At 41.2% G+C, this 27,171-nt stretch overlaps 2 protein-coding genes across 4 annotated transcripts; one reads left to right on the plus strand and one right to left on the minus strand.

Annotated features, from left to right (window-relative positions):
• Positions 1 to 1,517: 1,517 nt before the first annotated feature.
• Positions 1,518 to 13,500, minus strand: LOC127570614 (tyrosyl-DNA phosphodiesterase 2-like). 2 transcript variants are annotated; one of them, XM_052016332.1, is made up of 7 exons: positions 13,182 to 13,500; positions 11,138 to 11,235; positions 10,547 to 10,708; positions 7,927 to 8,018; positions 6,442 to 6,560; positions 4,761 to 4,931; positions 1,518 to 2,456 (listed from the first exon to the last, which is right to left on the minus strand). In XM_052016332.1, exons 1-7 carry the CDS (start codon positions 13,392 to 13,394, stop codon positions 2,178 to 2,180), a joined length of 1,134 nt encoding a protein of 377 aa, XP_051872292.1. In that variant the 5' UTR covers positions 13,395 to 13,500; the 3' UTR covers positions 1,518 to 2,177. The 2 variants fall into 2 exon arrangements, with proteins under 2 accessions (XP_051872292.1, XP_051872293.1); XM_052016333.1 differs by lacking the exon at positions 10,547 to 10,708 and having other exon boundaries at positions 13,182 to 13,443.
• Positions 13,501 to 20,597: 7,097 nt separating this feature from the next.
• acot13 (acyl-CoA thioesterase 13) lies at positions 20,598 to 26,148 on the plus strand. 2 transcript variants are annotated; one of them, XM_052016298.1, is made up of 3 exons: positions 20,598 to 20,721; positions 24,919 to 25,103; positions 25,916 to 26,148. In XM_052016298.1, the coding sequence occupies exons 1-3, from the start codon at positions 20,638 to 20,640 to the stop codon at positions 26,070 to 26,072; spliced, it is 426 nt and encodes a 141-aa protein (XP_051872258.1). In that variant the 5' UTR covers positions 20,598 to 20,637; the 3' UTR covers positions 26,073 to 26,148. The 2 variants fall into 2 exon arrangements, with proteins under 2 accessions (XP_051872258.1, XP_051872259.1); XM_052016299.1 differs by having other exon boundaries at positions 20,616 to 20,716.
• Positions 26,149 to 27,171: the final 1,023 nt, after the last annotated feature.

Consider the following 27,171-nt stretch of genomic DNA (forward strand, 5'->3'; position numbering starts at 1 on the left):
ATCATACTAGACCCAAACCTATGTACAGCATTACTCATAACCCAAAGGAAACTCAGCGTACAGGCTGAGGGACAAAATTCTCAGTGTATCATTGCCAGTTTCGGCGTGGGCATCTACAGGTACCCTATGTGTCGGCAGCATCTCACCTTTATTGCCTGACAGTGCACCAAGGAACACCTCCCATCATGTATAGCACAAGCATATCTATCAATCACCATAACATGAGATGCAGAACATGCAAAGCCCCCATTTTGTTGACAATAACATACTGCAACTATAGCTTGTGGCAATATTACAATGGCACAGATAACACCAGATAGATCTTCATCTTCACTAATCTTGTCCTTCTAAGCGGTAGAAGTCATGCATTTGAGAGTTGTTATTGACAAAGCCTTGGTGACTTGCAGATAGGGTGTATTCCATTACCTTCCTAACTCACTGCCTTCAGGACTCTACCCATCTTGGTTATTACTGGTGCTTCCGAGCCACTCTTAGAAATGCACATTTAAGTCTAAACCAGGTGCTGACTCATCAGCTGGAGTTGCTGGTGGTAATCAGTTTTCTAGCCCATATTTTCCCAGTTGATTTTTTTTTAAAAGGGGTTCATTAGACTTGGAGGCAATATTGAGGAGTACCAGGGCCACACCTGTCTGACTTTATCCCACTTGGTTGCCATCTCAGGGGTCCTGTCCTGTTGCTCTATGATGCCAACTGAAAAGAAATCATAGAGTCATACAGCATAGACACAGGCCCTTTGGCCCAACTCATCCATCCTGACTGTGTTGCCCAGCAAGCTAGTCCCATCTGCCCACATTTGGCCCATATCCCTCTAAACCCCTCCTATACATGGACATCTAGATGGCTTTTAAAATTATGCTAATGTGCCCACCTCAACCATTATTTCTGGCAACCCATTCCACATACGCACCACCCTTTGCATGAAGCAGCTACCTCTGATGTTCCTTTTAAATATCTCACCTCTGATCTTAAACCTATACCCTCTTGTTTTTAGCACCCTCTCCCTGGGAAAAAGGCTATGTGCTTTCACCCTATCTATGCTCCTCATGATCTTATATACCTCGATCAGGTCATCCCTCAAACTTCTACGTTCCAGGGAATAAAGTCCTCATCTATGCAACCTCTCCTTGTATCTCAGGCAAAGTGATTCTGAAAGAATCAAGGCTGTTGCTTTGTCTATTCTGGTGGGCAACTCTTCCAATTCCACCACAAGTCCCTATAAATTCATAAGGAAGGCTTGAGGGTCAGCTAGGCTTAGCGTCTCTTCACATAGTATTGATATCAGATGATCTAATACATCAAAGTAGCTTGCTGTGCTTTTTAGGAAGGCAATTAAAAGTTAACAACACTAGTGTCAGAATGAGCACAAATCATTTCCATCCCATGATCAAGAGCTCCTTGCCCTTGCTCACAGCACTCAGTACAACACTCCTGAAAGAAACAGCCTCACCTTATCAACTATACGCTCATCTAACTTCATGGGATATTTTTATGAAGAGTTCTTTTTGCAGATAGTTAAAAATTTTTATTTGCAACATTAAAACCACAGGATAAATCAGACATGCATCTAAAATAAACAACAGGGCTTTCCAATAATGAGTTAAGATGAGACAAAAGGAGATTTTTCCCCCTCTTAATTTCTAAAATTATGATATTCCATGGAGAAATTAAACCAAAGGTATTTGGCACAAATGAACAACGATTACATGCAAAATAATTTCAAAGACCTCCAATGCAGCTACACTGACATAAGAGGTGAGGTAGTCAACTAAGAGCCATTCTAGAAAAGTTATTTTAAAAACAAATTGCAGGGATTTTTTTTCCACTCACCGTGACAAGAAGTGAGCTAAGGAACGGAACACATTATCACTACAAACAGTTGGCTTCAGAATCAAGTTCTTCCAACCCATCAGAAGCTCTGCTCCAATACATAATTTAGCCCAACACCCTGTATACCAGTAATGTGAACAATACCTCTAGCTCTTCAGAACGATGACTGCAAACTTAAGGGTTTAAGTGGCTTGGTAAGGTTAAGTAGGATGTAGCTAATGGGGCACCCCATTAACTCAGAAACAGCTCTGAAAATTTTCATTACAGAAAGCATACAACTCGACCTTTCAGGCATAATTGTTGTTTTGGTCCAAGCTCCTCATTTGCTCTTATAGTATGACATCGAAGTCACAAAGGAGTCCCCAGTGATCACTGCAAAACCGTCCGCATTCTAATTTGTCTTGTCCCATGAGGGACATTTCCTTTGGGACAATTTGACCTTCCTTGGAAGCCCTGAAAAACACACGGTCAAATCGGAGCCTACAAGCATAAGATGCCTTCAAATTATTATTAGTCGTGGTATCCCATGTGTATCGGCAGTGTTCGGGTTTGTTTAAGAATTCCCAGACGTCTGAGATATTAGCTGGTAATCCTCCAAAACTTTTCACCTGCATAAGAAACAAAACAGTGCTGAAGACAATTCACACTCAACTTATGTCTATGGCAGAATCCTAGATCATGTTCATGCCCAGAATCCATCCCTCCAACCCCCACTCACCAAGTTCACTATCACACACCAGCCCATCAATGCCTAATGCCCGGTGGAAGACTTCCAGCAGGAAGGGACATAACACAGGGCAGTTCCCCTCTTCTGCTCTGTACTGTTCAGCTACAAAATACTTCCAGTCCAAACTTAATGACTTGCTGTCGTAAATGAAATAAGTAACTAATTAATGAGATAAGAATCATTCATGGAACACGTCAAGGTAAATATTAAGCTCACTTTGTTGCCCAAGGCATTCCAGAAGAATTTTTACAGATCTTTTCCCTAATTCTATAAGGTTAAAGAATCTTGATAAAACTATTATAAATATGGTTGCATGTAATCGAAATCAATGAAAACATTTTTGATAGAAGCCTAATAGTCTGTACCTAGATTTGTCTTCTATTAAAGCCTGTCAGAGCCTTAGCAATACAATGTCCAAGGTCTGGTTGTTGTTGCACGCCATAGCCAAGTGAGTGTGGATGGAGAGGGACCATACGCTTCAATTCCAGGCAACTGGCTGTGTATAGATGAACAGTTGCAATAGGCGATGTTGTTGTTCATGTGACACTTTCTCCCCACATTGAATCATGTTTGTGTCTGTCTGCCTGACAGATGGTGGAAAAGCTTTGGCATGTTAGGATTTAAGTCAGTCACTCCAGGATGCCCAGCCTCTGACCTGCCCATGTAGCCATAGTATTTATGTAGCACGACACCTCCATGGAAAGTCATAGGAAAATGCTGTATAAATCATGGAGTAGATAATAAGAGAATGAACAATGTTTAACAGAATTCTAAAACTGTGATTATAACATCTACCACTGAGTGATATTCCTGCTTTCAAACACGTGGGTTATAAGGAGCTGCTTTCTGGTTTTGTAAACTGTTCACCAAGCAGTTCATGATTACTGATCTAACATCGCTCATTTTTTTTAAACCATAAGTGGAACAAAGATTCATTTGAAAGGCTCAGTACTCACAGAGAACTGGGCAGATACGCCATTGTATAGCGATGGAAGCTCTGCCTTCCCCTCTTGCACAGCTCTCCCCAGCCCAGAGGTTCTCTTATGGGCAATAAGCTCGATGGAAGCTGACAACAGTTTCCATTGCATTCAACAGGAGGTAATGGGAGAGATAATAGGAACCAGAGAGTCTGGCAACAGATGCAGCAGACACTGCTGGTCCCACCAAGACCTGCACTGACCATGCTCATCATGTTAGAGCCTGGAGCCTCACATATCGATGCTGAGTGCCTGGACCACTCACCCCATCCCACAATCCCAGTCTTCACAGGCACCCTCTCCACATTGACCTGTGTGGTAATGCTCCTAAGGGAGCATCAGGTTCATAACACAGCAACAATGAGGGCAGGGATTCACTCCAGGGTCCCTGCTCAGCAGTGCATATCTATAAATATAATGATCCCTCCTGGCACTGATTCAATTAGTGCACTTATTCTGGAAACGCATCCTGAGTACTAAGCAAGGTACCATATATGCTGTTCCACATATGGTAAAAGTGCAGGCCAAAGTAGTAAACTGTATTTTTGTCTTCCAAGGGAAATTTCTCACTGATAACAAAGCAATAACCTGTAATGTATTCTAAATAGATAAAAGTTAAATCTCTATCCTGGACACTTCTTTAAATCCCTCTCAGAATGTGGACATTGCTGGCAAGGTGAGTGTTTGTTACCCATCTCTAATCATCCTTGAGAGATGTTGATGAGTTACCTTCTTAAATGTCTGCTGGCCATATACTAAAGACACTTCCACAGCTTCGATGGACAGAAAATTAAAGGGTTTAGACATAACAACATTGAAGGAACCTGTGCTTAACTTGCAGTTTGTGGCATTTCAATGCATCAAGTGTCCTTATCTCTCTCAGTACCTATGATCACAGGTTTGGGAGGTGAACCAATGAAACAAGGAAGATATCCTTAGGCCAGAAAACTAAAATAGAATTTTTGACAAGGAAAAGAGAACAAGAATTGAGATGCATTACCGTAACGTAGAATGGATGGAAAGGGGGTTGGAGGGTTATCCACGTGCGTAGCAAAAATTATTTTCCTCTACTCCACTGCACTTCTTCCCCAGAACACACATGAAGCCACAGCAAATGATAACAAGCAAATCTCTAAACTCAAGGTAATTCAATCCATATTTCTGCAAGCTGGACCAAACTGTTAAAATGTACTTTCTGCAACACTCACCTCCTTATCTCTCAGATTGGTATCCCCTCCAAATATTACAGTGGCACAATCTGGTACTTCTCTCATTTTCTTGAGCACAGTCCCCAATTGTTTAATCCGTTCCCGAGAATGTTCCTTTGTGCTCTCCAGGTGGGAAGTCATTAAGCAGAGTTCATTCCCAGCAATGTTCGCCTGTAACACAGGGTGGGTGGTTGCAGAACAAGTTCATTAGCTTCACCCATCATTTCTCAATAGCTCCATGAAGTTGGATACTCAATGCTAAGTAACTAAAATGTATAATTCCTCTCTTTCATGTGACTTTAAAAATGTACATGTACATTCCAATATTCTGTAAAATGTTCTACCTTGCCTGGAAACTAACTTAGTAAGTTCCATTTCTCCTTTAAGAAATGGCAGTAAAAGATTCATTGTTTAAACTTTCCTCAGTTATGAGGCACAGGAACTGTCTGTAAGCATCCATATTTTGTTCGGGGGTCAAATATTAAACATTCTTTTTTGAGTTGGATAAGATAGTGCAAAAAAACCTCTGGAAAAAAAAACAAACCTTGTCCTTTCTCCATCAAATTTTAAATAGTGGCATTATATCCCAGTGGGCAGTACAACGAACAAAGTGCACCACAGTCAATAATAATCAATTAACTTCTCAAGTTTCCTTCTGTTAGAGAATAGTTACATGATACAATTATACATGTAAAATTAATCTCAATCATTAACATTGCTGCCATTTCTGAGCATGACTGACAAGGAATTCTGGTCAAGAACTGTGATAACAATGTAAGCAGGCTTTTTAAAGAAATGTCATGTGGTAGATGTTTTAATGACTTTCTTTAAAAACTTTCCACTTTCACAGGCAGGTGGAGGACTACATTTGTTGTTCTGTACTTTTAAACCAAGGATGCACAAAGGATTTGAGGAATTAGATATTCACCAAAAAAACAATTCACCCTTTCAGTGAAGACATGGGTATCCAGACATCAGAAGAAAATGGATTTAGCAGTGTAGAGAAAGAACAGGCAAGGCGGCTTAGGTCAAGCAGTGCATCAAGACATCAGAGCTCCCAACTCAGCTACAAGTTACAGCTGGAGAGAAGATGCACAAAAGCACAAATGTTCTGATAAACACCAAAGTGGGATGGCTTTGATGTTCCCTTGACAGATTTGAGCTGGATGTTACCAATATACACATGGAGACTGCAGGGAGATCTCACCAAGGGTTGAAATATGCCAAAAGTTAAAAAGGGGGACAGGGAATAGATTCCTGAGATACCAAGAGGTAACTATACAGGTAGAAGTGGTTGGTCACTCAAGTTAGTTTAATGCATCAAGAACGTTTATTTAAATGAGGCACATTTGTTTATCCCGCTTTTTATTCTGCCTTCTCCAATCCCAATAAAACATTCATACTCTATTTAACTAATATCCAGAATTTGTGGATAATAGCCACATTCCTCAAAGATTAATAAAACACACATTAAGCAATAAAAGTACACAGTAGGGTAACTAAACACACATTAAACTCATCCAGGAATGAGTATAATTTTCACAACTTCTTCAATAATGAATAGAATTTTTTTTAAACAATGTTAACTGAAAAAGATTTTCCTTTCAGAGTGACTAAAAACTAATTCCTTATGTGATATACCAACCAATAACCCTGACAGTTTCCTTCACATTCTACTTACCTGAACAATGAGGAGGTTTCTCATCATGGTGGTGGTTGGGAAAGCTATTATTTCTTGTTTCAATAATTTCACTCTGGATTTTTTTAGCATAATAGTTGTGTAGTAACCATCATTGTTTGCTAAAGAAAAGAGTGCACACTTTAGGTTGATTTAATAACTCCTTGCTTCCTTCTTCCTCCCTGCCCTCCACCCCCCACCACCAAGTCTAAAGCCAACTGCATGCCATCCACTTCATCAGTTTTGCAGTTTATAATACCTTCAAAGTGATAATATACTCAAAGATACTACACTGAAAAACTAACCAGCTCTGATAATGAGCCACATAAATATACAAGAACAGTTAAGGAGGAATTTTAAGAATGCCTAAAAACAGGATGGACAAGATGCATAAAGGCTTAGGGAAAGAATTCCAGAGTTTAGAGCCTATCAGAGAATAAACAGCTGGCAAAAGGCAACCAAATAAAGAGTTCACACGGCTTCAGATGCACTCTGCATTCAGGCAAGGTGTGTACCTGCTACCTAATCTGATAAACGCAAATTTGATAGCACACCTAAAGTAGTACCCTAAATAAAATACAGCTGGAGGTGCATGAGAGCAGTCTTTATCTTAATGGGATTTTAAGTTCCACTTAGTGACCATATATCCTGACAGGAACGTAGTTTAAGTAGAGAATGAATCTTGGTAGAGGTATCTAGTTGTATGATCATCACCTGGTACAGGAATTCAAAAGTTCCTCACGCTTGTTTCCTAATGCATCACAAGAACGCACCTCTATCTAACTAATATCCAGAATTTGTGGATAACAGCCACATTCCTCAAAGATTAATAAAACACACATTAAGCAAAATTAACACCATGCCTATCAAACTGAAAACATGGCAAATAAAACTAGTAAACTTACTTACTGAGGTGGGGCAAATTGCAGTCCAAAATAACATTTACTAAAAGAGCATGAAATGGAGAGCAGAATGAGGTTGTACTTTTAATGCAATGTACCTTTAAGGGCAGTGGGTAGCTTTTTTGAACGCCACCATTTTCCTGCTAACTTGGCACTGTGAACAATAACTTACATTTATATAGGACCTTTAACATAATAAAATAATCCTAGGCATTTCAAAGTAGCATCATCAGGCAAAAGGTGATACTGAGCCACACAAGAAAATATTAGGACAGGTGACACTAAGCTTGATGAAAGAAGTAGGTTTTGATGTTCTTAAAAAGGGTAGAGAGTCCAAAATATTTAGAAAAGGGAGTCATATGCAGCTGAAGACACTGCCAGTGGCAAATGAAATTTGAAACCTTTAAGCTGTCCAGTGTCTTTTCAAGTGTTTAGTCAGAAGAGGCAAGTTGGAAAACTCCCAGCAAACCAAACCAAATTTGTAATATTTTCAAAATTAAAACTGAAAACCATTTTTTTCTCATTTGGGCACTAGTGACATTCAAGTCCTCAAAGTTCTGGTTCTAGCCCAGAGCTTATCTCATACCTGGAATTAGAGTGTAGCTCACTGCTCTCTTCTTCAAGTAATTGTAATAGGGCTCAATAACTTCCTGAAGAAACACTATGTCAGGGTTATACCTTCAAAAACAAAAGAAAAGCTTGATTAGACATTATTACTAAACTTCAAAATCCTATTAATCTTTGGATATTCTAATATGAACCTACAAAGTGCCCAAAGCCCTCAAGACCAAGATGTACCACAACCGCAACTCTTATTTATGTCGTACCACAATAATGCAGAAAATTGATCAAAAAATTCTTTGCAGAGAAGGATGGCAAGTGATATCTCATGTCTCTGGGACAGAGGAGAAGGAAGTCTAGATAACCAACGCAGAAAAAATAGAAGAGAATGTATAACTGCCGTGGAAACACCAGGACACAGGAGCCAAGTTTGGGGACAATTATCTCAGCATTGACATCTGAACCATGCACATCAACATCTAGCATTGGTCATATTTAATCTGGTAAAATAAGTCCTAAGGCACTTTACAGGAGCATTATCAAACAAAATTGGACACAGTAGGTCAGATGTCAAACTTTTCGGGAGCATCTTAAAGGATGAGAACAAAGTAGTGAGACAGACTGCTATCTAGAAAGAAGTTCTGAAGCCTTGGATTGAGGCAGTTGAAGGCACTTTAATTATGCAAAACAAAGGCATTTGCAAAAACATGACTGAAACATTGGTGTGGGAAAGAGATTGCGAAGTTAAATTCCAGTTGCAATTCACGAGAAAATGAAGCAGTCTATGTCTGCATGCAACCAGACTATACAATATTCTGGCACATGCTGATAAGTGGCAAGTAATATTCATACATGAAAGTGCAAGGCAATAACCATCTCAAGAAGAAAGTGTCTAACGACCAATGACGTCCAAAGGCATTACCATTGCCATATCCCCCATCACCAGTATCCTGAGATCACTACTGAACAGAAACTCAGCTGGAACAGCCACATAACTACAGTGACTACAGGAGCAGGTCAGTGGCTGGGTGTCCTGAGATAAGACCCTTACCTCCTGGCTCAGCTCCAACAACATTGCACCTTCCAGGACACAGCAGCCCACCTGACTGTGAGGAGGTGTAGGATTAATAAACTATAACTGTATTCATATTTTAAGACGGATGAGAATTATGGCTGCTCGAAATACTGATTTAAAAAGTGTCCTTCAGGCCAGAACAGCCACACCACTGCTTTCCTGGGCTGGGTGCTGTGTGGTAATTGCTGTGTCTGGAACTTAATTGGATTCTCATTATGTTTGACTATGGAGATAATGGTCAATCTTAACGGGAAATGGGAAGGCTGTCTCAAACAATGAAGGTGATACCTGCCTTTGTCTCACCCGATTGCAAAACAATTAGCTGAACCTGGGGTGTGAGGCTGCTCTTTGTCCATCTCCAGTAGCCCTCTGTCCATTTCCTGCTCAACCAAGAACTCCGGCGCCTGACTCATTGAAGTGTACGTGACAATGTTTGTATAAATTACTGTCTGCCCCCTCTGTACCTCGGAGAACTCCGCTGCAGGCTCCATGATAGAGTAAGGAAATTTCTCCCTCGCGATATATTGCTAAATAAACGCGGTTGAAGTAAACTGTGGCACTTAGTGATTTACAGCAGACGGAAGTGGGACTTGAAAATCGGGTTAACAACTGCACCCCATCCACCACTATAAACATTAACAAAGAGGCACCCTGATTGCAATGTATACCATCTACAAAATGCATTGCAGTTCGTCACACAGGTGCATCACTGCAAGCTTCTTGCCAACTCGCATAACCCTCTGACTGGGAAGTATATCACTGTTCCACATCACTGGTGGATCTAAATCCTGGGACTCCCTACAACACCATGGAAGTATCTTAACCAGAAGGACTGTAGTGGTTCACCACTACATTCTCAACAACAGTAACTACTTGCCTTCCAGTGATATCTGCATCCCATACAATTGAGAAAAACATCAAGAAATACTGGCACAGTACTAGGACGGAATGGACCTTTGCCATTAAGATGGGGCTGAATAGGCTGGAATAAGGGCCCTACTTTGAGATTAAATGGGGATGTAAAAAGTATTTTATTCCAATGATAAAAAGGGAGGGTGGGCAGACTCAGGCGACAACTCAAGGATTAAACAAAAAGTGTCAGAGCAAGGTCTAGATGATCAGTTCTGCTAAAGGAATTAAAAAGGTAAATAATTTTGGTTTAGGAAGCAATAAACAACAGAAAAATTTAAGGGAGGAGATAGATGAGGAAATGAAAGCAACCATTTGCTACCAAAAGTTATAATGGGAGGTGTTAATTTTCACACAGACAGGGATATGCTGCATAATTCAAGTCCTGTGTCAGTTTTCTGGAACAAAACATTCTTGAACTAACTACAGAACAGACTAAAATCTTCCTGGTACAGAACCTGAATTAGTCATTAATCCAAAATTATGTGAACTGCTAGCTAATAACAATTGAAAGTTTGACAAGAGATAAGATTCTTCAATTCCTGACCTGAAAGACTCATAAATGTATACACTTTTATAAGGCTATCTATACAAATAGTATGACAAATTATTTTAAGAATTAACTGTGGCTAGCCTATACTAGTGAAACAATTGTACTCACAGCGCCAGGCAAGAAAAAACACCACGTGCTCTTTCTGGTAGGTTTGATGCATCAAGTCCATCTATGTTCCAGGTTAACAATGAGATGGTGCTTTCATCTACTTGTGATTTTGCACCATCCTCTTTGCTCGTCTGCACACTACTTTCATCTGTTAAATCAATACTGCATTAAAAAAATTTAATATGTAAGGTGTGTGTAGTTATATAAAAGCCCTTAAAACTGCACATCTGAATGTTTTATTTCATGGAATATTGCTCACTGTTAAACATTCATATTCTAATGGACAATTTATTGAGAATATTATGGAAGCATGAAATTTAGATCCAAATAACACAAAACCTCAGTAACTAGTAAAGGAACTTTTAGTTTCCAGAAAGCTGATGACTTGCATGGTGATTTCCAAGGCCTCTAGTTTTTGCACTAATAAATGACAAAGCAAGAAGTATATCATTAGCATTTTTAGTATATCTTTTTTAACAAGGTGGCATGTTTCCAATAAAATGCTTCATATTTCCTCTGTGAATATGTTACACTCCACTCAACCTAAGAATGACTATTTTAATAGTTAAGACAAATGGGGTGTGTGCATACCATCTTTGGAAATCTGCTCCATTCATTAACTGTGAGGCAGCCTCCATCGCAGAGCAAGATGGCTGAACAGCTGCTTCGAAATAGGAATTGAGAGCTCTCTGCAAATAATTAGGTAAAACAAAAATCATCACTTCTAAACAAAATGGATCATATTAAATCACATTTAAATATAAAAGTGCTAGAGGCTGCAAATATACCTCTGATTGTCAATCATCTCACGATAACTGATTGATTTCTCTCCCATTCTAGCATTATTCACTTACATTGTACAAGAGTCAATCAAATTTAAACCTCTGTGATACAAGTATGAGTACAAGCAAAGAGTTTAGGCAACATAAAGCAAATCACTAAGTAACGAGGCGGTTGGGTGAGAACTTAGAAAACAAAAGATATAAAATTATTTGTTCCTTTCACTTCCCATGCACTTGTGGCATTAGCTTCATCATATGAACTATGGACTATTCAGGAATACGCTCACAAGAAAGGCAATTAGGGAAGGGCACAATCACATCCAGTGAATGAATAAAAAGCTAATAGATAAGGATACTTTGAGGATGGCTTTAAGGGTGATTGTCTGCAGTACAATCTGCCACTTTTAAAACTTTAACAACAGTGAAATTGAAACAGCAAGAAAATTATTATCAGTGTTCCCAAAACATTTTACAGCAAATGAAACATATTTACAATTGTAATGCACAAAATACAGCAAATAATTTATATATTTGAAGGCTCCACAAACATAAATGACAAGATACAGGCAGGTTAATCAAATACATAAACCCCGTGGAATCCAAGGAAGTGTGACAAATTGGATCCAAAACCAGCTCAGAGCACAAAGCAAAGGGCAATGGTTGACAGGTGATATTGCGATTTGAAGGTTGCTACCAAACAGGTTCCACAGGACTTAGTCCCTTCCTTTTGCAATAGATATTAATGAATTAGACCCAGTATCGGGGTGGCATGATAAACCTGCTTGCAGTTAAGACAGAAATTGGTTATTTAGGGTTGATATAGACTGCAAAAAGATATAGATGGTCTGGTTAATAGTGCGGAGAAATACCAAATTAGTCCAGAGAGAGATGAGTACATGAAGTCCCCAGGTTACAACAGGATTCCATTCCTGGGAACCGTTCATGACACGGACCGTTCATTAGTCAGAAATGAACAGAAACAGCTGTGATGGGAGAGCAACAGCTAGGCGGCCTCACTGACTCAGTGAATAAGCAAGTAAGTCTGCTCAGCACTCCCAGCTCTGCTCAATTTGACCCAGCGCCCAATTGTTGCAGCTTGGTGGGGATGGGGAGAGAAGGCACGTGGAAATGCCCTGTTCCCACCCAGCAGAAGATGCCTGCATCCTTGCAGCAGCCAGCAAACCCATCCCCATCCATATCCATCCTGCCAGTCTCCCAAATGCTTGTTTGCATGTACAGTGTGTCCACGGGTCAGGCATTCGTAACCTCGGGAGGACGTATACATGGATATGTACTTGAAGGGAAAATGGTCAGGCAGCATCTGTGGAAAGCAAGCATTAACACAATGCAATAAATGGCCTCCTTCTTGGCTATAAATGTTCTATAATTTTATGACTATGATACTCTTTTCAGCAATAAGGAAGGCAGGAAGGGAAGGAGGGAGAGAGAGATGATAAATGGCCAGATCCTTGTAGTGGGTGAAAGAAATTCCATGTTGTTCCAAATAACTTTACAACCACCTAGAAGACCTGAAATACAACAACTAATGATGTAATCCTCCATTTTTGCAGGATTATCTGCAACCTGCTCACAAATAATTCCTATGATCAATCCATCCATGAACAGCAGGGTTTCAACCCGAAACGTTGATGATTCCTCACGCCCCACTGAGTTCTTCCATGCAAATTGTGCGTTGCTCCAGATCCCAGCACTTGGAGTCTCCTGTGTCTCCATGGGCAGCAAGGTGATGGAGGTGGGACCCTCAATGCTTCCTCCCCCTCCTCCCACACCCCAGGCACCATCAGCAGGAGGACATCAACTTTCACTGCTTCTACCAAGTACTTGGTACCTACTTCCAGGAGCCATTCATTTTTCGCCAGGTAACACTGAGCTACACTCTCGTCAGTACCGGTCACAACGGCGAACTCGGCGCAAACGGCCTCCCGGCAGCGGCGCAACACCCCCTCATCCTCCTTCTCCTCCTCCTCGCCATCAATCTGGGGGCTGGCCGCCGCTTGACAATCCGAACCCGACAGCCTCGGCCTCTTGCACTGCGGTTCGCTCATGGCGGGACAAGCGGCGAAAACGCGCCGGCGCTGCGCGCTTCCGCCCCCTTTGATTTCCCCGCCCCCTTGCTCTCCAGCACCCCCAACCGGCAGGCAACGGCGTAGCACAGGCAATGAAGCGTCACGTCCAGAGGCAGAAATACTACCAGCTATCGAGCTGTGATAAATTGACGGTGTATTGTTATTGGTTTATTATTGTCACTTGTACCGAGGTACAGTGAAAAACTTGTCTTGGATACCGTTCGTACAGACCAATTCATTACACAGTGCATTCAGGTAGTACAGGGTAAAAACAATAACAATACAGAGTGAAGTGTCACAGCTACAGGGAAGTGCATTGCAGGTAGACAGTAAGGTACATATCTGGCCCTAGCCAGCCATAAAAGCAAATTCATGTCAATCCCCAGCTTTCCGTCTGTAATTTCGCTGTTTATGGTAGTCATTGTAAAAATTGGGTATAATTTATGTTTATGTTTTTTCTTGTGACTGCTGCTTATGCTAAGTGACTGTGATGCTGCTGCAAGTAAGTTTTTCATTGCACCTGTGCATACATGTACTTGTGCATATGACAATAAACTCGACAGTGACTTCATCCAAATATTTTTCTCAATGCAAGAAGGCTTTCTGCCTCCATCTTTCTAAGCATTGAGTTCCAGAGCTCCACTTGCCACTGCTGTGAATGTATTTCTTTCCCCTCAGCCCTCCAACCCTTCCACTTAAAATCTGTGCCTCCTCATTTATATTTCTGCTGAGGGTACTAGGCCCTTCTTTCCATGCCTCTTATAATTCGACACATCTACATTTAATCTCTAAAAGCCAAAAATAACCTTAGCTTTTCCCATGACTACCTTGAAGCTTACTGAACTATGGTCACTGTTTCCAAAAGGTTCCTCCACAAACACTTCCATCATTTGCCCATCCTCATTCCCTAAGATAAGGTCAAGTACAGCCCCTTCCCTCTTAGGACTTTCTACATACTACTTCAAAAACCCTCTTGGATGCATTTTACGAATTCCACTCTATCTAAGCCCCTTGCACTAATATTGGGAAAGTCCCCCACTATTACAACCTTATTGCTTTTATACCCTTCTGTGACCAGCCAATTTATCTGTTCTAATCCCTGCTGTCTATTTTGGGAGGCCTATAGTATAGACCTATCAAAGTGATTGCCCCTTTCTTATTCTTATCCATATAGCCTCATTGGCTGATCTCTCCAAAATATTCTCCCTGAGTACTGCCATAATGCTCTCTCCAATCAGGAGTGCAACACTCCCTCCCCACCCCCCCCCCCCCCCCCCCCACTCTGTCACACCTGAAACTTCCATATCCCACAACATTGAGCTGCCAGTCCTGCCCTTCCCACAACCACATTTCCATGATTACAAGAATATCATAATCCTTGTGCTGATCCAATCTTTCAGCTCATCCAACTCACCTATGAGCTTCCTTGCCATAAACTAAATGCAGTTAAGCCTACCGGCCCTATCATTCTTCAGCTCCTGTCTCTGCCTGCTTTGCCTACTGGACTTGCCTGTTCTATTTTCTACATATGAGTCAGCCTCCCCACCTGCTGCACTATCATTCTGGGTCCCACCCCCTGCTCACTAGTTTAAACCGTCCTGAGAAGCACCAGCAAATCTCCCTGCAAGGATATTGGTCCACCTCCAGTTTAGATACAACATGTCCTTCTTGAACAGGTCATCCCTGCCCCAGAAGAGATCCCAATTATCCAAAAACCTGAAGCCCTCCCACCTGTGCCAGCTCTTTAGCCACACATTCATCTGTTCTGTCTCCCTATTTCTATACTCACTAGCATGGGGCACAGGGAGTTATCCTGAGATTTCTTTTTACAGCATGGAAACAGCCCTAGTCATCCATGCCGACCAAGATGTGTATCCGAGCTAGTCCCATTTGTCTGCATTTGGCCCACATCCCTTTAAATCTTTTCTATCCATGTACATGCCTTTTAAACATTGTAATTTTACCTGTCTCTACCATTTCCATTTTGCTATTGAAGTCTGAGTTCATCTTTGAAAATCATCTCATATGTAAACTTTCATAGAAATGGTTTTACAGCTTCCTCTGGCAGCTAGTTCCTTAGGTGAAAAAGTTTCCCCTTAATTCCCTTTCCCCTCTCACCTTAAATCTATGTCCTCTAGTTTTAATCTCCCCTACCCTGGGAAAAAGACCTCATGATTTTATAAACCTCAACCTCCTATGCTCCAGGGAAAAAAGTCCCAGCCTGTCCAGACTTTCCTTGTAACTCAAGCCCCCCAGTCCCAACAACACCCCCATGAATCTTTTCTGCATCCTTTCCAGCTTAATGACATCTTCCTATAGCTGGGCGACCAGAACTGCGCTCGATACTCCAAGTGCAGCCTCACTAGTGACTTGTACAATTGCAACATGATGTCCCAACTCCCATGCCCAGTGTCCTAACCGATGAAGGCCAGCATGCCAAATGCTTTCTTCACCACCCTACCTATGTCGCCACTTTTAGGGAACTATGTACCTGTACCCCTAGGTCTCTCTGTTCTATGACACTGTCCAGGGCCCGACCATTTAGTGTGTAAGTCCTGCCCTGATTTAACTGACAGGTGCAACACTTTACACTTATCTGAGTTAAGTTCCATCTGCCATTCCTTGGCCCACTTCCCTGGTACATCTAGATCCTGTTGTAATCTTAGACAACCTTCTTCATTGTCCACTACACTTCCAATTTTGGTGTCATCCGCAAACTTACTATCCATCCAAAATATTAACATAGATGATGTACAACAGCAGACCCAGCACAATCCCTGTGGCACACCACTGGTCACAGGCCTCCAATCTGAATAACAACCCTTCACTACCACTCTGTTTCCTTCCACCAAGCGAATTTTGTGTCCAATTGGCTTGCTCACCCTGGATCCCATGTGATTTGACCTTCCAGACTAGCCCACCACACGGGACATTGTCAAAGGCCTTGCTAAAGACCATGTAGAAAATGCCTACTACCGTGTCCTCATCAATCTTCTTCGTTACCTTCTCAAAAAACTCAATCAAATTTGTGAACAAACAGTGTTCCAATACACCACTGTTTATTTCCCTTAATTCCTTAGCCTCCATGAGTTTCTCCACATTAAATACAGATAGGAAATATTCATTTAATACCTCACCCATCTCCTGTGACTCCACACATAGACGACCACATTGATCCTTAAGAGGACCTATTCCTCTATTGTAAAGGAGGCCACAGTGTAAACATCGAATACAGTGAATTGCTGCTTCAAGCATGAAGGACTGTTTTAGGACCCTTTCTTCAGTTTCTATAAGTAGTCAATTCCTGCTGCAGATTGAATTCAAAACCACACCGACTATCTCTTATCTGTCCCTGCCTTACCAAATGCTGGTAGATCCTGTCCCTCATAATCCACTCCAGTAACTTTCCCACCACTGACATTAGGCTCACTGGCCTGTAGTTCCCTGGTTTGTTCTTGCAGCCCCTTTTAAATAAAGGCATTACGTTAGCCACCCTCCAGTCTTCTGGTACCTCACCTGTGGCTAAAGATGATGTAATTATCTCTGCCAGAACCCCTGCAATTTCTTTCCTAGCTTCTCACTATGTCCTATGATCACTTGATCAGGCCCCGGGGATTTATCCACCTTAATATGCCTCAAGACTACCAGGACCCTCTCTGCTGTAATGTGGATATGTTCCAATACACCACTGTTTATTTCTCTTAGTACCTTAGCCTCCATGAGCTTCTCCACAGTGATACAGATAAGAAATATTCATTTAATACCTTGCCCATCTCCTGTGGCTCCACACATAGACGACCACATTGATCCTTAAGGGGACCTATTCCTTCCCTAGCTACCCTGTGCTCTTTAACTTGTAGAATCTCTTAGCATTTTCCTTTACCTTATCTGCCAAAGCTATCTCATGTCCTCTTTTTGCCCTCCTGATTTCCCTCTTAAGTGTACTCCTATGTCTCTTATACTCCTCCAAGGGATTCACTTGATCCCAGCTGCCTATACCTGGTCTATGCCTCCTCCGTTTTCATGATCAGTGCCTCAATATCCCTCATCAGCCAGGGTTCCCTAATCCTGCCAGCTCTGCCCTTCACTCTAACAGAAATATGCTGTCCCTGAACTCTCCTTATCTCAATTTTAAAAGTGTCCCACTTGCGAGATGTCCCTTTACTTGCAAGTAAACAGTTCGGCCTTACCTTGCTCAGCACCTTTTGACTACTTGCTTCCGGGTCCACTTACACCGTTTAGCCTTATCTTGCTTAGCAGTTTTTTATAACAACACTAGAGGTCCTTCTTTTCTACTTTCTGCCTAAACTCCCTAAATTATCTTTGCAGGACCTCATCTCTTTCCTTACCCATGTCAGTAGTACCAACATGGACTATGACGGCAGGATGGTCACCCTCCACTTTCAAAATGTTTTATACCCACTCCAAGGCATCCTTGACCCTGGCACCACAGATGCAAGACACTAGTCTGGAGTCTTCCTTGCGGCCACAGAAACGCCTGTCTCTCCCCCGACTATCAAGTCCCCTATCATTACTGCTCGTCAAGACTTTGTCCTTCCCTGCTGTACAACAAAGCCAGTTGCAGTGCAACCAATTTGGCTGCTGTTGCTTTCCTGTGAGAGACCGTCCCCCACAACAGTATCCAAAGTAGTACACCTGTCACAGAGGCGAATAACCACAGTGGACTCTTGCACTCCCTGCCAGCCCCTCCTGGCATACACCCATCTACTCTTTGGCTGAACCTGCAGTGGGACCTCCCTGAAACTCTTACTTAGAACACATTGCCTCCTGTACACCCCTCAGTGAGTTCAACTGCCGCTCCAACTGCTCTATGAGGTCTGAGAGGAGCTGCAGCTGGACACACTTCCTGCAAAACATAGATGTTAGGGACATTTGACTTCTCCCTGATTTCCCACGCAGGAGGAGCATACCACTCTGCTGACTGCCATTACTATGCCTTCTAACTACTGATGTAAATATACAAGAATGACCTTACCTTGCCTTATTGTATTTCCGCTCAGCCTTCTCACTGAAGACTCCACACTTTGATCTCAACCGCAGCACGTTGAGTTCAGAAACAGCTGTTCTCAAAATAGCTCCTCCCATGAGACTTACCTCTTTTTTGATAGCTCTTGTTCACCGTCGATCTAACAGGTACTGCTGGTCCCATTGCATTCTGTAGGCTTACTGCACTTCCTCTTGTGATCTTGAGGACCAACCTTATCTCATGTATGCTATAGGTTCATTGACCTTTGTTCCTACTTTTTAGAGGTTTATGGATTTGTAGTCAAAGGCCTCTTTCCTCTTCTACCCCATTTACTTTCATATCCTTTAGTGACTTCCATATTTCTCCCACTTTTCAATATATTCTTTTCTGGAGAGAGGCCAAATTGGTATTGGTTTATTATTGTCACTTGTATCGAGGTACAGTGAAAAAATTGTCTTGCATACCGATCGTACAGGTCAATTCATTACACAGTGCAATTACACTGGGTTAGTACAGAGTGCATTGATGTAGTACAGGTAAAAACAATAACAGTACAGAGTAAAGTGTCACAGCTACAGAGAAAGTGCAGTGCAATAAGGTGCAAAGTCACAACAAGGTAGATTGTGAGATCAGAGTCCATCTCATCGTATAAGGGAACCGTTCAATAGTCTTACCACAGTGGGGTAGAAGCTGTCCTTAAGTCTGGTGGAACGTGCCCTCAGGCTCCTGTATCTCCCACCTGATGGAAGAGGAGAGAAGAGAGAGTGACCTGGGTGGGTGGGATCTTTGATTATGTTGACTGCTTCACCAAGGCAGCAAGAGGTAAAGACAGAGTCCAAGGAGGGGAGGCTGGTGTCCGTGATGTGTTGGGCTGTGTCCGCAACTCTCTGCAGTTTCTTGCGGTCCTGAGCAGAGCAGTTGCCATACCAACCCATGATGCATCCAGATGGGATGCTTTCTAGATGCATCGATAAAAGTTGGTGAGTGTCAAAGGGGACAAACCAAATTTCTTTAGCCTCCTGAGGAAGTAGAGGCACTGGTGAGCTTTCTTGGCTGTGGCATCTATGTGATTTGACCAGGACAGGCTGTTGGTGATGTTCACTCCCAGGAACTTGAAGCTCTCAACCCTCTCAACCTCAGCACCGTTGATGTAGACTGGTGAATGTATACTGCCCCCTCTCCTGAAGTCAATGACCAGCTCTTTTGTTTTGTTGACATTGAGGGAAATGTTGTTGTCATGACACCATTCCACTAAGCTCTCTATCTCCTTCCTGTACTCTGACTCATCGCTGTTTGAGATACGGCCTACAACAGTGGTATCATCTGCAAACTTTCCAGATGGAGTTAAAGCAGAATCTGGCCACACAGTCATGAGTGTATGGGGAGTACAGTAGGGGGCTGAGGACGCAGCCTTGTGGGGCACCAGTGTTGAGAATAATTGTGCCGGAGGTATTGCTGCCTATCCTCACTGATTGTGGTCTGTTGGTTGGCAGGTGGCAATATATAAAGAAAAAGTTTTTGAAAATTTGAGCAAGTCTTGAGGTAATGCAAACAAGTAACTGTTGTTTATTTTACTTGGGTTAAATATTCACTTAAGAATCTAGGTAAAGAAGACTTTGGAAACTTGCTGAAATTAAAAATGAAAATAGAAGTTGGTTAATGACCAGTGAACTATGGAAATAAAAACTGCTGATGCTGGAAATCCGAAATAAAAACAGAAAATGCTGGAGATTCTCAGCAGGTCAGGCAGCATCTGTGGAAGGAGAAGCGGGGAAGGAAGGGTTCTGTAGCTGAAACAAAAATAGAAGTACTGGAAGAACTCCGCCAGTCAGTTTGACCTCTTGCACCTACCCTACCATTCAGGCTGTCAGTTCTGATGAAGGGTCTTGGACCTGAAATGTTAACTGGTTTCTCTTTCTATAAATTTTGCTAAACTGGCTGAGTTCTTCCTGAATTTCTGTTTGTGTTTCAGATTCCAGCATCTTCAATTGTATTTGTCCCGTAGCTAAAACGTTAACTGTTTCTCTTTCCGCGGAAAATTATTTGCAGCATTTTCTGTTTCCATTTGTGAAGTGTGGGATTTTGGCTGCTGCAGGGGGCGCAATGTGAGATCTGGGACGAAGAAGGAGCTGTCAATCATCCGGATTTTGCGGCCCGGATTTTAATCTGCTGCCGGAAGAGGCTTGGCTGCAACTCTTACCAACCTCTTCCTGGGAAGCTGTAGTTGCAATCGCCATGGCTGGTTTATCCTCGAACAATCTCAGACAGGTCGTCGAGGGTTTGACGGGAGGAACCGGCTTCGATCGAATTTTGAGTAAGGTGAATAGCTGACAGCTCTGGGCTAGCAGTGAATTTGTAAATGTCACCAGCATTTATTGAAGGGCATTGCAGGAAACTCCCAGCGCTCAACATAGGTCAAACTTCTGTAAAGATAAGCTTGATTTTGCATTTGTTAAAAAATACCTTTATGCGGTTTTTAGTGAAAATATTCATAACTTTTGGTTGGAATGGAATCCGAGCAATTATTCCTGCTGTTCTAAATTGATTGAGGGAAATTCCACTAGGTTGTTAATATTTTACTAAAACATGCCTGAATCGTGAGCATAGATCAAATTCTTTGACGTTCATAATCAGTCATTTATTTGATACCATATATAAGGCGCTCTTTTGGTGTTGAAAACGATAAGCACAACAATTTAATGACATTTGGTTAAAAAGAAGAATCTTTCGCCTTTGGACCTGGGATATGAATTAAATGAAATTTTCCCTCTGGTGGGAACAATAGCATTAGATTTGAGCCACATTAATCAATCCATTTCCCAATGGGTAAGTTTAGGATTTGAGCTGCGCTCCTTCAGATTTCATGGCCGTGATAATTTGCAACAACAGTAGTATTGAGTATTATATTTAGAATCAAACACTCTGTAAAGCTGGTGAAGCAGTTTGATTAAACTATCATCAGCATTTCTACACTGAAATCCCAGGAGTTGATGCAGAAAGAATGTTATTGCTGTAATGCAGTGCTTAAAACAATATATTTCCCCTTATGTATATGATAAATCAGTTTATTTTTCCTGGTAATAAACCTGAGTAAATATGTTTGCATCATATTTTTATCCAAAACATATTGCATCCACAGGAAGAAATGTGAACAAAAGTAAGCCATTCAGCTCCTTGAATGTTCTGCCATCTAATTAGATCGTGGCTGATCTGTAATTTGATTCATAAGAAATAATATGTGTACCCATTTGACCTCTTGCACCTACCCTACCATTCAATAAAATCATGGAAGATATCCAGAAACTTATTTGTCTGTCACCACCTTGGTTCTGTATTCCTTAATATTTTTTTCCTAAACTTATCAATCAGTTATTAAATGTTCCGTTGATCCAGCCTCAAGATTTTTGTGGGGAGAGACTACGAGATTTCCACTATCCTTTGTACGAGGGCTTCCTGACCACTCCTGAATAGCTTAGCACAAATTTTACGGTAATGTTTCCTACTTCTGGACATCTATACTAGAAGAAATGGTCATCATTAGTGATCTTGGACATCTTGGTTAATAATCTTGAAGTAGCACGTGAGAAGAGAAAACAAGGCAAGGAGTTACACAATAAAATGTAGTTTGCTGAAAAGTGTAGAAGAATAGTACAGTCTTGGAGTACATGCCCACAGATCCCTGCAGATATCTATAGACAGGTTGATAGGGTGGTTTTGAAACCATGCAGAAACCTTTCCGTTACAGGCTGAGGCACGGAATAGAGCGAGGTGATCAAATTAAGATTGTCCAGACCATTGGTTAACCACAGCTAGAGTTCTGGAGGAAGGATATGATGGTGTTGGGGAAGATGAAGAAGAAACTTATGTTTGCTAGGATTGGCGAATAAGTCATAGGGAGAAATGATCAAGGCTTGGGTGTTTCCTTTGGAACAAAGGAGTGATGGGAGACATAATTGAAGTCTTTTGACATATGAGTGGCCTAGACAGGGTGAAAAGGAAGGCAGATAGAACAACAACAAAGGAGCGTAGATTTAAGTTAAGATCGAAGGAGTGGAGGGCACTTGAGAAAAATATTTTCCACAAGTAATGGAGATCCAAAACTGACTGCCTGAAAGTAGGATGGAAGCAGGAACCTTCACCCATATATAAACAAAACTCTGCATGAGTATTTAAAATGCCATGATGTAGAAGGCCATACACCAACAGCATGAACAATCATTAACTTAAATTGTAAAGTTTTGGCTGGCAGGGACAGCATGAGCTAAATGGCTCCTTCCTTGACGTAAATTTCTGTGATTCTATAACCAAGCATACACAAAATCAAGCCTAGTATACTTTCTTACTTTCCCACATATAACTTCAGGATGAAATCAACAGGGCAGAAATAAGATTTGCTTTTATGTGAATTCATTGATTCAACCTGACATCGTTACGGTTAAGAAGAGTTAGTGTTATTTGTCCACACTGTTGTGATTATGACTAAGTCACTGGAGAGACTTGAGAAACTGGTAGATGTGGAGTGCCTTCATTCATCATGACAAGCAGACATTCTCTTGCAGATCCTCTCAGTAAAATCAAACATAATTCCATAATTGCTGAATCCCTAACACACACATACTTAATACACAATAGTATTAAATGGATAGTTATCAGTGGATGTAACCTCTTATTACCCCTTTCAATGATTGACAAGGTAGATATACAGCAGAGATGTTTATCAGGTTCTTTGGACTCTGAATGTATGCCAGCCAAGACCAGGCAGGACTTCACTCTTTCCAATGAGTCCAGAAAGACTGTTTAGGCTCTAGTTTTCATGAATCCTGCTTGTGAGGTCAAGAAGTTAGGTTGCAGTTCAGTATAATCACTCTTGAAGGCCTCAGGTTGTTGATCATTTCTTAACCACTAATTTGAAGTTTCTATTGTAAATTTATACTAACAATGCACCCTGAAATAAGTTATATCCTAGGTGAAAAAAATTATTTCTACCTCAGAGCTAACAGATTGTCTTGGTCATATTGCCAATAATTTCATTCTTACTGCTTTTGCAAAGACATGATGTTCCTGCCAGCTGCTCAAGACTGTTGCCAAGGATCACTGAATTCCCACAGAGCACTGTTCAAATGTATCAGCATTTTAAATTAGCTTCTCTGTATTTGCCTTTTTCCCAACAGCCCCTTCAGTTCTTTCCATTTCACGGTTGCATAATTTTGCCTGGCAGATATATCCAAACGGAATGGAGATAGATTGGGAATTAAGGTCAGGGATCATGGAATGTTTTGATGTTAGTTTCTTTTCCTGTCTAAATAGACACAACTGTGTAGAAGTTGGTGCCCCTTAGCAGAGACCAAGTTTCCTCCATTTGAATTATATATATTCCTTCTGAACTCTGTCGAGAAGATTCATCCATTGATGTCTTCTCTTCGAGCAAGGCATTTACAAGTTAATGTGGCAGCTGTAAGATCCAAGAACTTTAGATTATAATTAACTCCTTTTGAACTGAAATTTCCACGGTTGAAGTTGGATACAAAAATGCTTTCTTTTCTCTATGCATCATCACATATGCATCATCACAGTATCAAATCATGCTCAAAATTACCACTAAATCTTAATGTGCTCCTTGGAGGAAATCAATGCACCACATTCACATCACTTCTGGGGAGGCTTTTTAATATTTTATGAAACAGAAAATACAGTGCAAATCTCTGAGGATAAATGTAAAAACTTAAATCTGCAATAACACAGCAGAACAAAATATATTGTTCCCTGGTACATCTGAAAATCAGATCGGGAGTTAGGTAGTTTTATATGGTGACAGCATGCAGGAAGACAAATCATGCTCAGTGGGATCAATAGTTGTAAAAGATTGCAGAGGATTTGGGTCTATTATACTTGTATAACTCACTTATGCTCAAAGTTTTGCCTTCTTCGAGGCCACTTAATTAATTTCTGCAGATTGCATGTTTCTTCAGGTAGAAATCTGGAGAAAATGAAAGATCCTAATGTTTTAGCAATATCTAAAGCCTTTCTCTCCAGGCCTGTAAAACTGAAACCATCCTCCTTATTTCGCTTTGGCAGCTGCGTGCCTCAGGTTGGACCTCCTTCAAGTAGCCAAAGCAGATAGTGCTTATCCTGAAGATGCTCCTTGTATCTCATGGTCAGTCAGTCACCAAGGTTGGAATTCCCTCTGAATGAAATGTGGCATTTTTATGTTCTTACATTCCACCCACTTCCCTCTCTGCTGCCAAAACCATCCAAGGCCTCATTACCCATGGACTAATTTCTCAAACACACTCCTTACCAGCCACTATTTTTACTGTAAAAGTTCCAGCAATCTATGCAAAGCCCATAAGACTTTCACCCTGTCATTGCAAGGCTCCACGCTTGTTATGTCTTTTATTGTAAAAGCCCCTTTTCTACGAACCTTTCTATGCCAAGAACAGCACTCACACTATTTAGCATAACACAATATATTTTAAAGAGTCAGTCTAAAGAAGTTACAATTGCACTTTTTCCTAGATGGCTGTTGTTTCAGCTAGCCCTGGAAAAATTGTCTGCGAAATGAAAGTGGAAGAGAAACATGTAAATCGGGCAGGCAATCTACATGGTGGACTGACGGCCACGCTGGTCGATGTGGTATCAACTGCAGCCTTACTTAACACAGAACGGGCATTACCAGGAGTTAGCGTAGACATGAATATAACGTATGTACAGTTTTCATTACTCTGGAAATTTAACCAAACTCTGCCTAATCATACAGTAACAGAACTGAAGAGCTGATGCACTGCTAAATTCACTGCAAATGATTTATAGCATCCACATATAAAATTGTTTTCAAAACCAAAACGTAATTGTAAATTCTGTACATTTACAGAGCATTTATCAGTGCTACAAAAGAAAGCCACTTGACCTTATTTGCCTGTGAGCTATCAAGTTACTTGCATTATTGATGTAGAAAATGCAACTGCCAGTTGCACAGAGAACTGCCCCAAATTAGCAGAGATTAAAATACAAATATTTTAATGGTTTAGCAGTGACATCTTTGCCAGGAAACTAGCAATGGCACCCTTGCCTTTCTGCAAATAGTGCTCCAGGCAGTTTCGTAGCCACCCAAGGGAGAAATGGAGTCCTAGTTTGAGATCTCACCAAAAAGACAATCTTGAAAGTCGAGCAGTTCCTCAGTGCTGTATTGAATGTGTCAGAGCACATTGTGTCCTCATATCTCAGGTCTGAGGTTCTAAAGGAACCCATAGCTTTTCAAGTGAGGCATAAACATGACTAGCTAAGCCATTCTGTGTGAACCTAGTATATATTTGCTGTTCTAATTACTATGTGGATATTGGCTACTTCCATGTTAATCAATTACGCCAGGTGTCACCTTGCTGAAAATATGAGTACCTTGACCTTCCAGTGTAGAAGAAGAATGAGGATTAAATTTAGGTGAAGTGTCATAAAATAATTGTTTTGCTTTTCTTGATGATTGAAAATTTATAGTGTGACATATTACTCCTTTTAGGTATATGAATGCAGCAAAACTGGGAGAGGATATTATCATAACTGCTCAGGTGCTGAAGGAAGGTAGATCTCTTGCATTTACAACGGTAGACGTGACAAGCAAAGTAACAGGGAAACTCTTGGCTCAAGGACGGCACACAAAACATCTTGGCACTTAAGAAATTTAAGCTACCTTTGTGCAATGAAATGACTGTATTTGAGGAAAATGTAACAAATTAAAGAATTTCAAATTTTGTACATTGTACCTTTAATTCAATTATCAGGAGTCTTTCTTTGGTCTGCATTAAAATTAAAAACTGTCCTGCAGACCAAATTAATTAAAAACTGCCAGATAGTGCTCTGTCAGAATATCTCAATACACAATGCTGTATCAAACTGTTTCAGATAAACAGCATTCAAGCAGCAATGCAATGCTGGATAAGTGCTGCACTGTCACAGGTGACATCTTTTAGATGAGACATTAAGATATCATCTGCCTTCTGACCAATATAATAAATAAAATCACTGACTCTTTTCAAAGACTGTTCTTGCCGGTCCTTATGAATATAACCTGCTTTAAATCATAATGCTTGATGGGTAATGCAGTGATTGTGGAATCTTGCTATACAGTCACCTACAATGCAACAGTGGCTATATGCCAATACTGCTTCTTGGTTGTAAAATATCTTTGTTCTTGAAGTTGTGAAAAATCTTTCTATAGGCTCCCATCTGTTGCAGCTATATAGGTCCCTGGTCAAACCCCACTTGGAGTACTGTGCTCAGTTCTGGTCACCTCACTACAGGAAAGATGTGGAAGCCATAGAGAGGGTGCAGAGGAGATTTACAAGGATGCTGCCTGGGATGCAGAGCATGCCTTATGAAAGCAGGTTGAGGGAACTCGGCCTTTTCTCCTTGGAAAGACGGAGGATGAGCGGGGGACCTGATAGAGTTGTATAAGATGATGAGAGGTATTGATAGGGTAGATAGAGGCTTTTCCCCAGGGCTGAAATGGTGGCCACAAGAGGACATAGGTTTAAGGTGCTGGGGAGTAGATATAGAGATGTCAGGGGTAAGTTTTTTTTTTACTCAGAGTGGTGAGTGCGTGGAATGGGCTGCTGGAAATTGTGGTGGAGACTGACACGTTAGGGTCTTTCAAGAGACTGTTAGATCGGTATATGGACCTGAGTAAGATAAAGGGATATGGGTAAGCCTAGTAATTTCTAGGGTGGGGACATGTTTGGCACAGCTTTGTGGGCCGAAGGGCCTGAATTGTGCTGT

This window comes from Pristis pectinata, chromosome 5 (genome assembly GCF_009764475.1).
Source record: "Pristis pectinata isolate sPriPec2 chromosome 5, sPriPec2.1.pri, whole genome shotgun sequence".
Taxonomy (NCBI): domain Eukaryota; kingdom Metazoa; phylum Chordata; class Chondrichthyes; order Rhinopristiformes; family Pristidae; genus Pristis; species Pristis pectinata.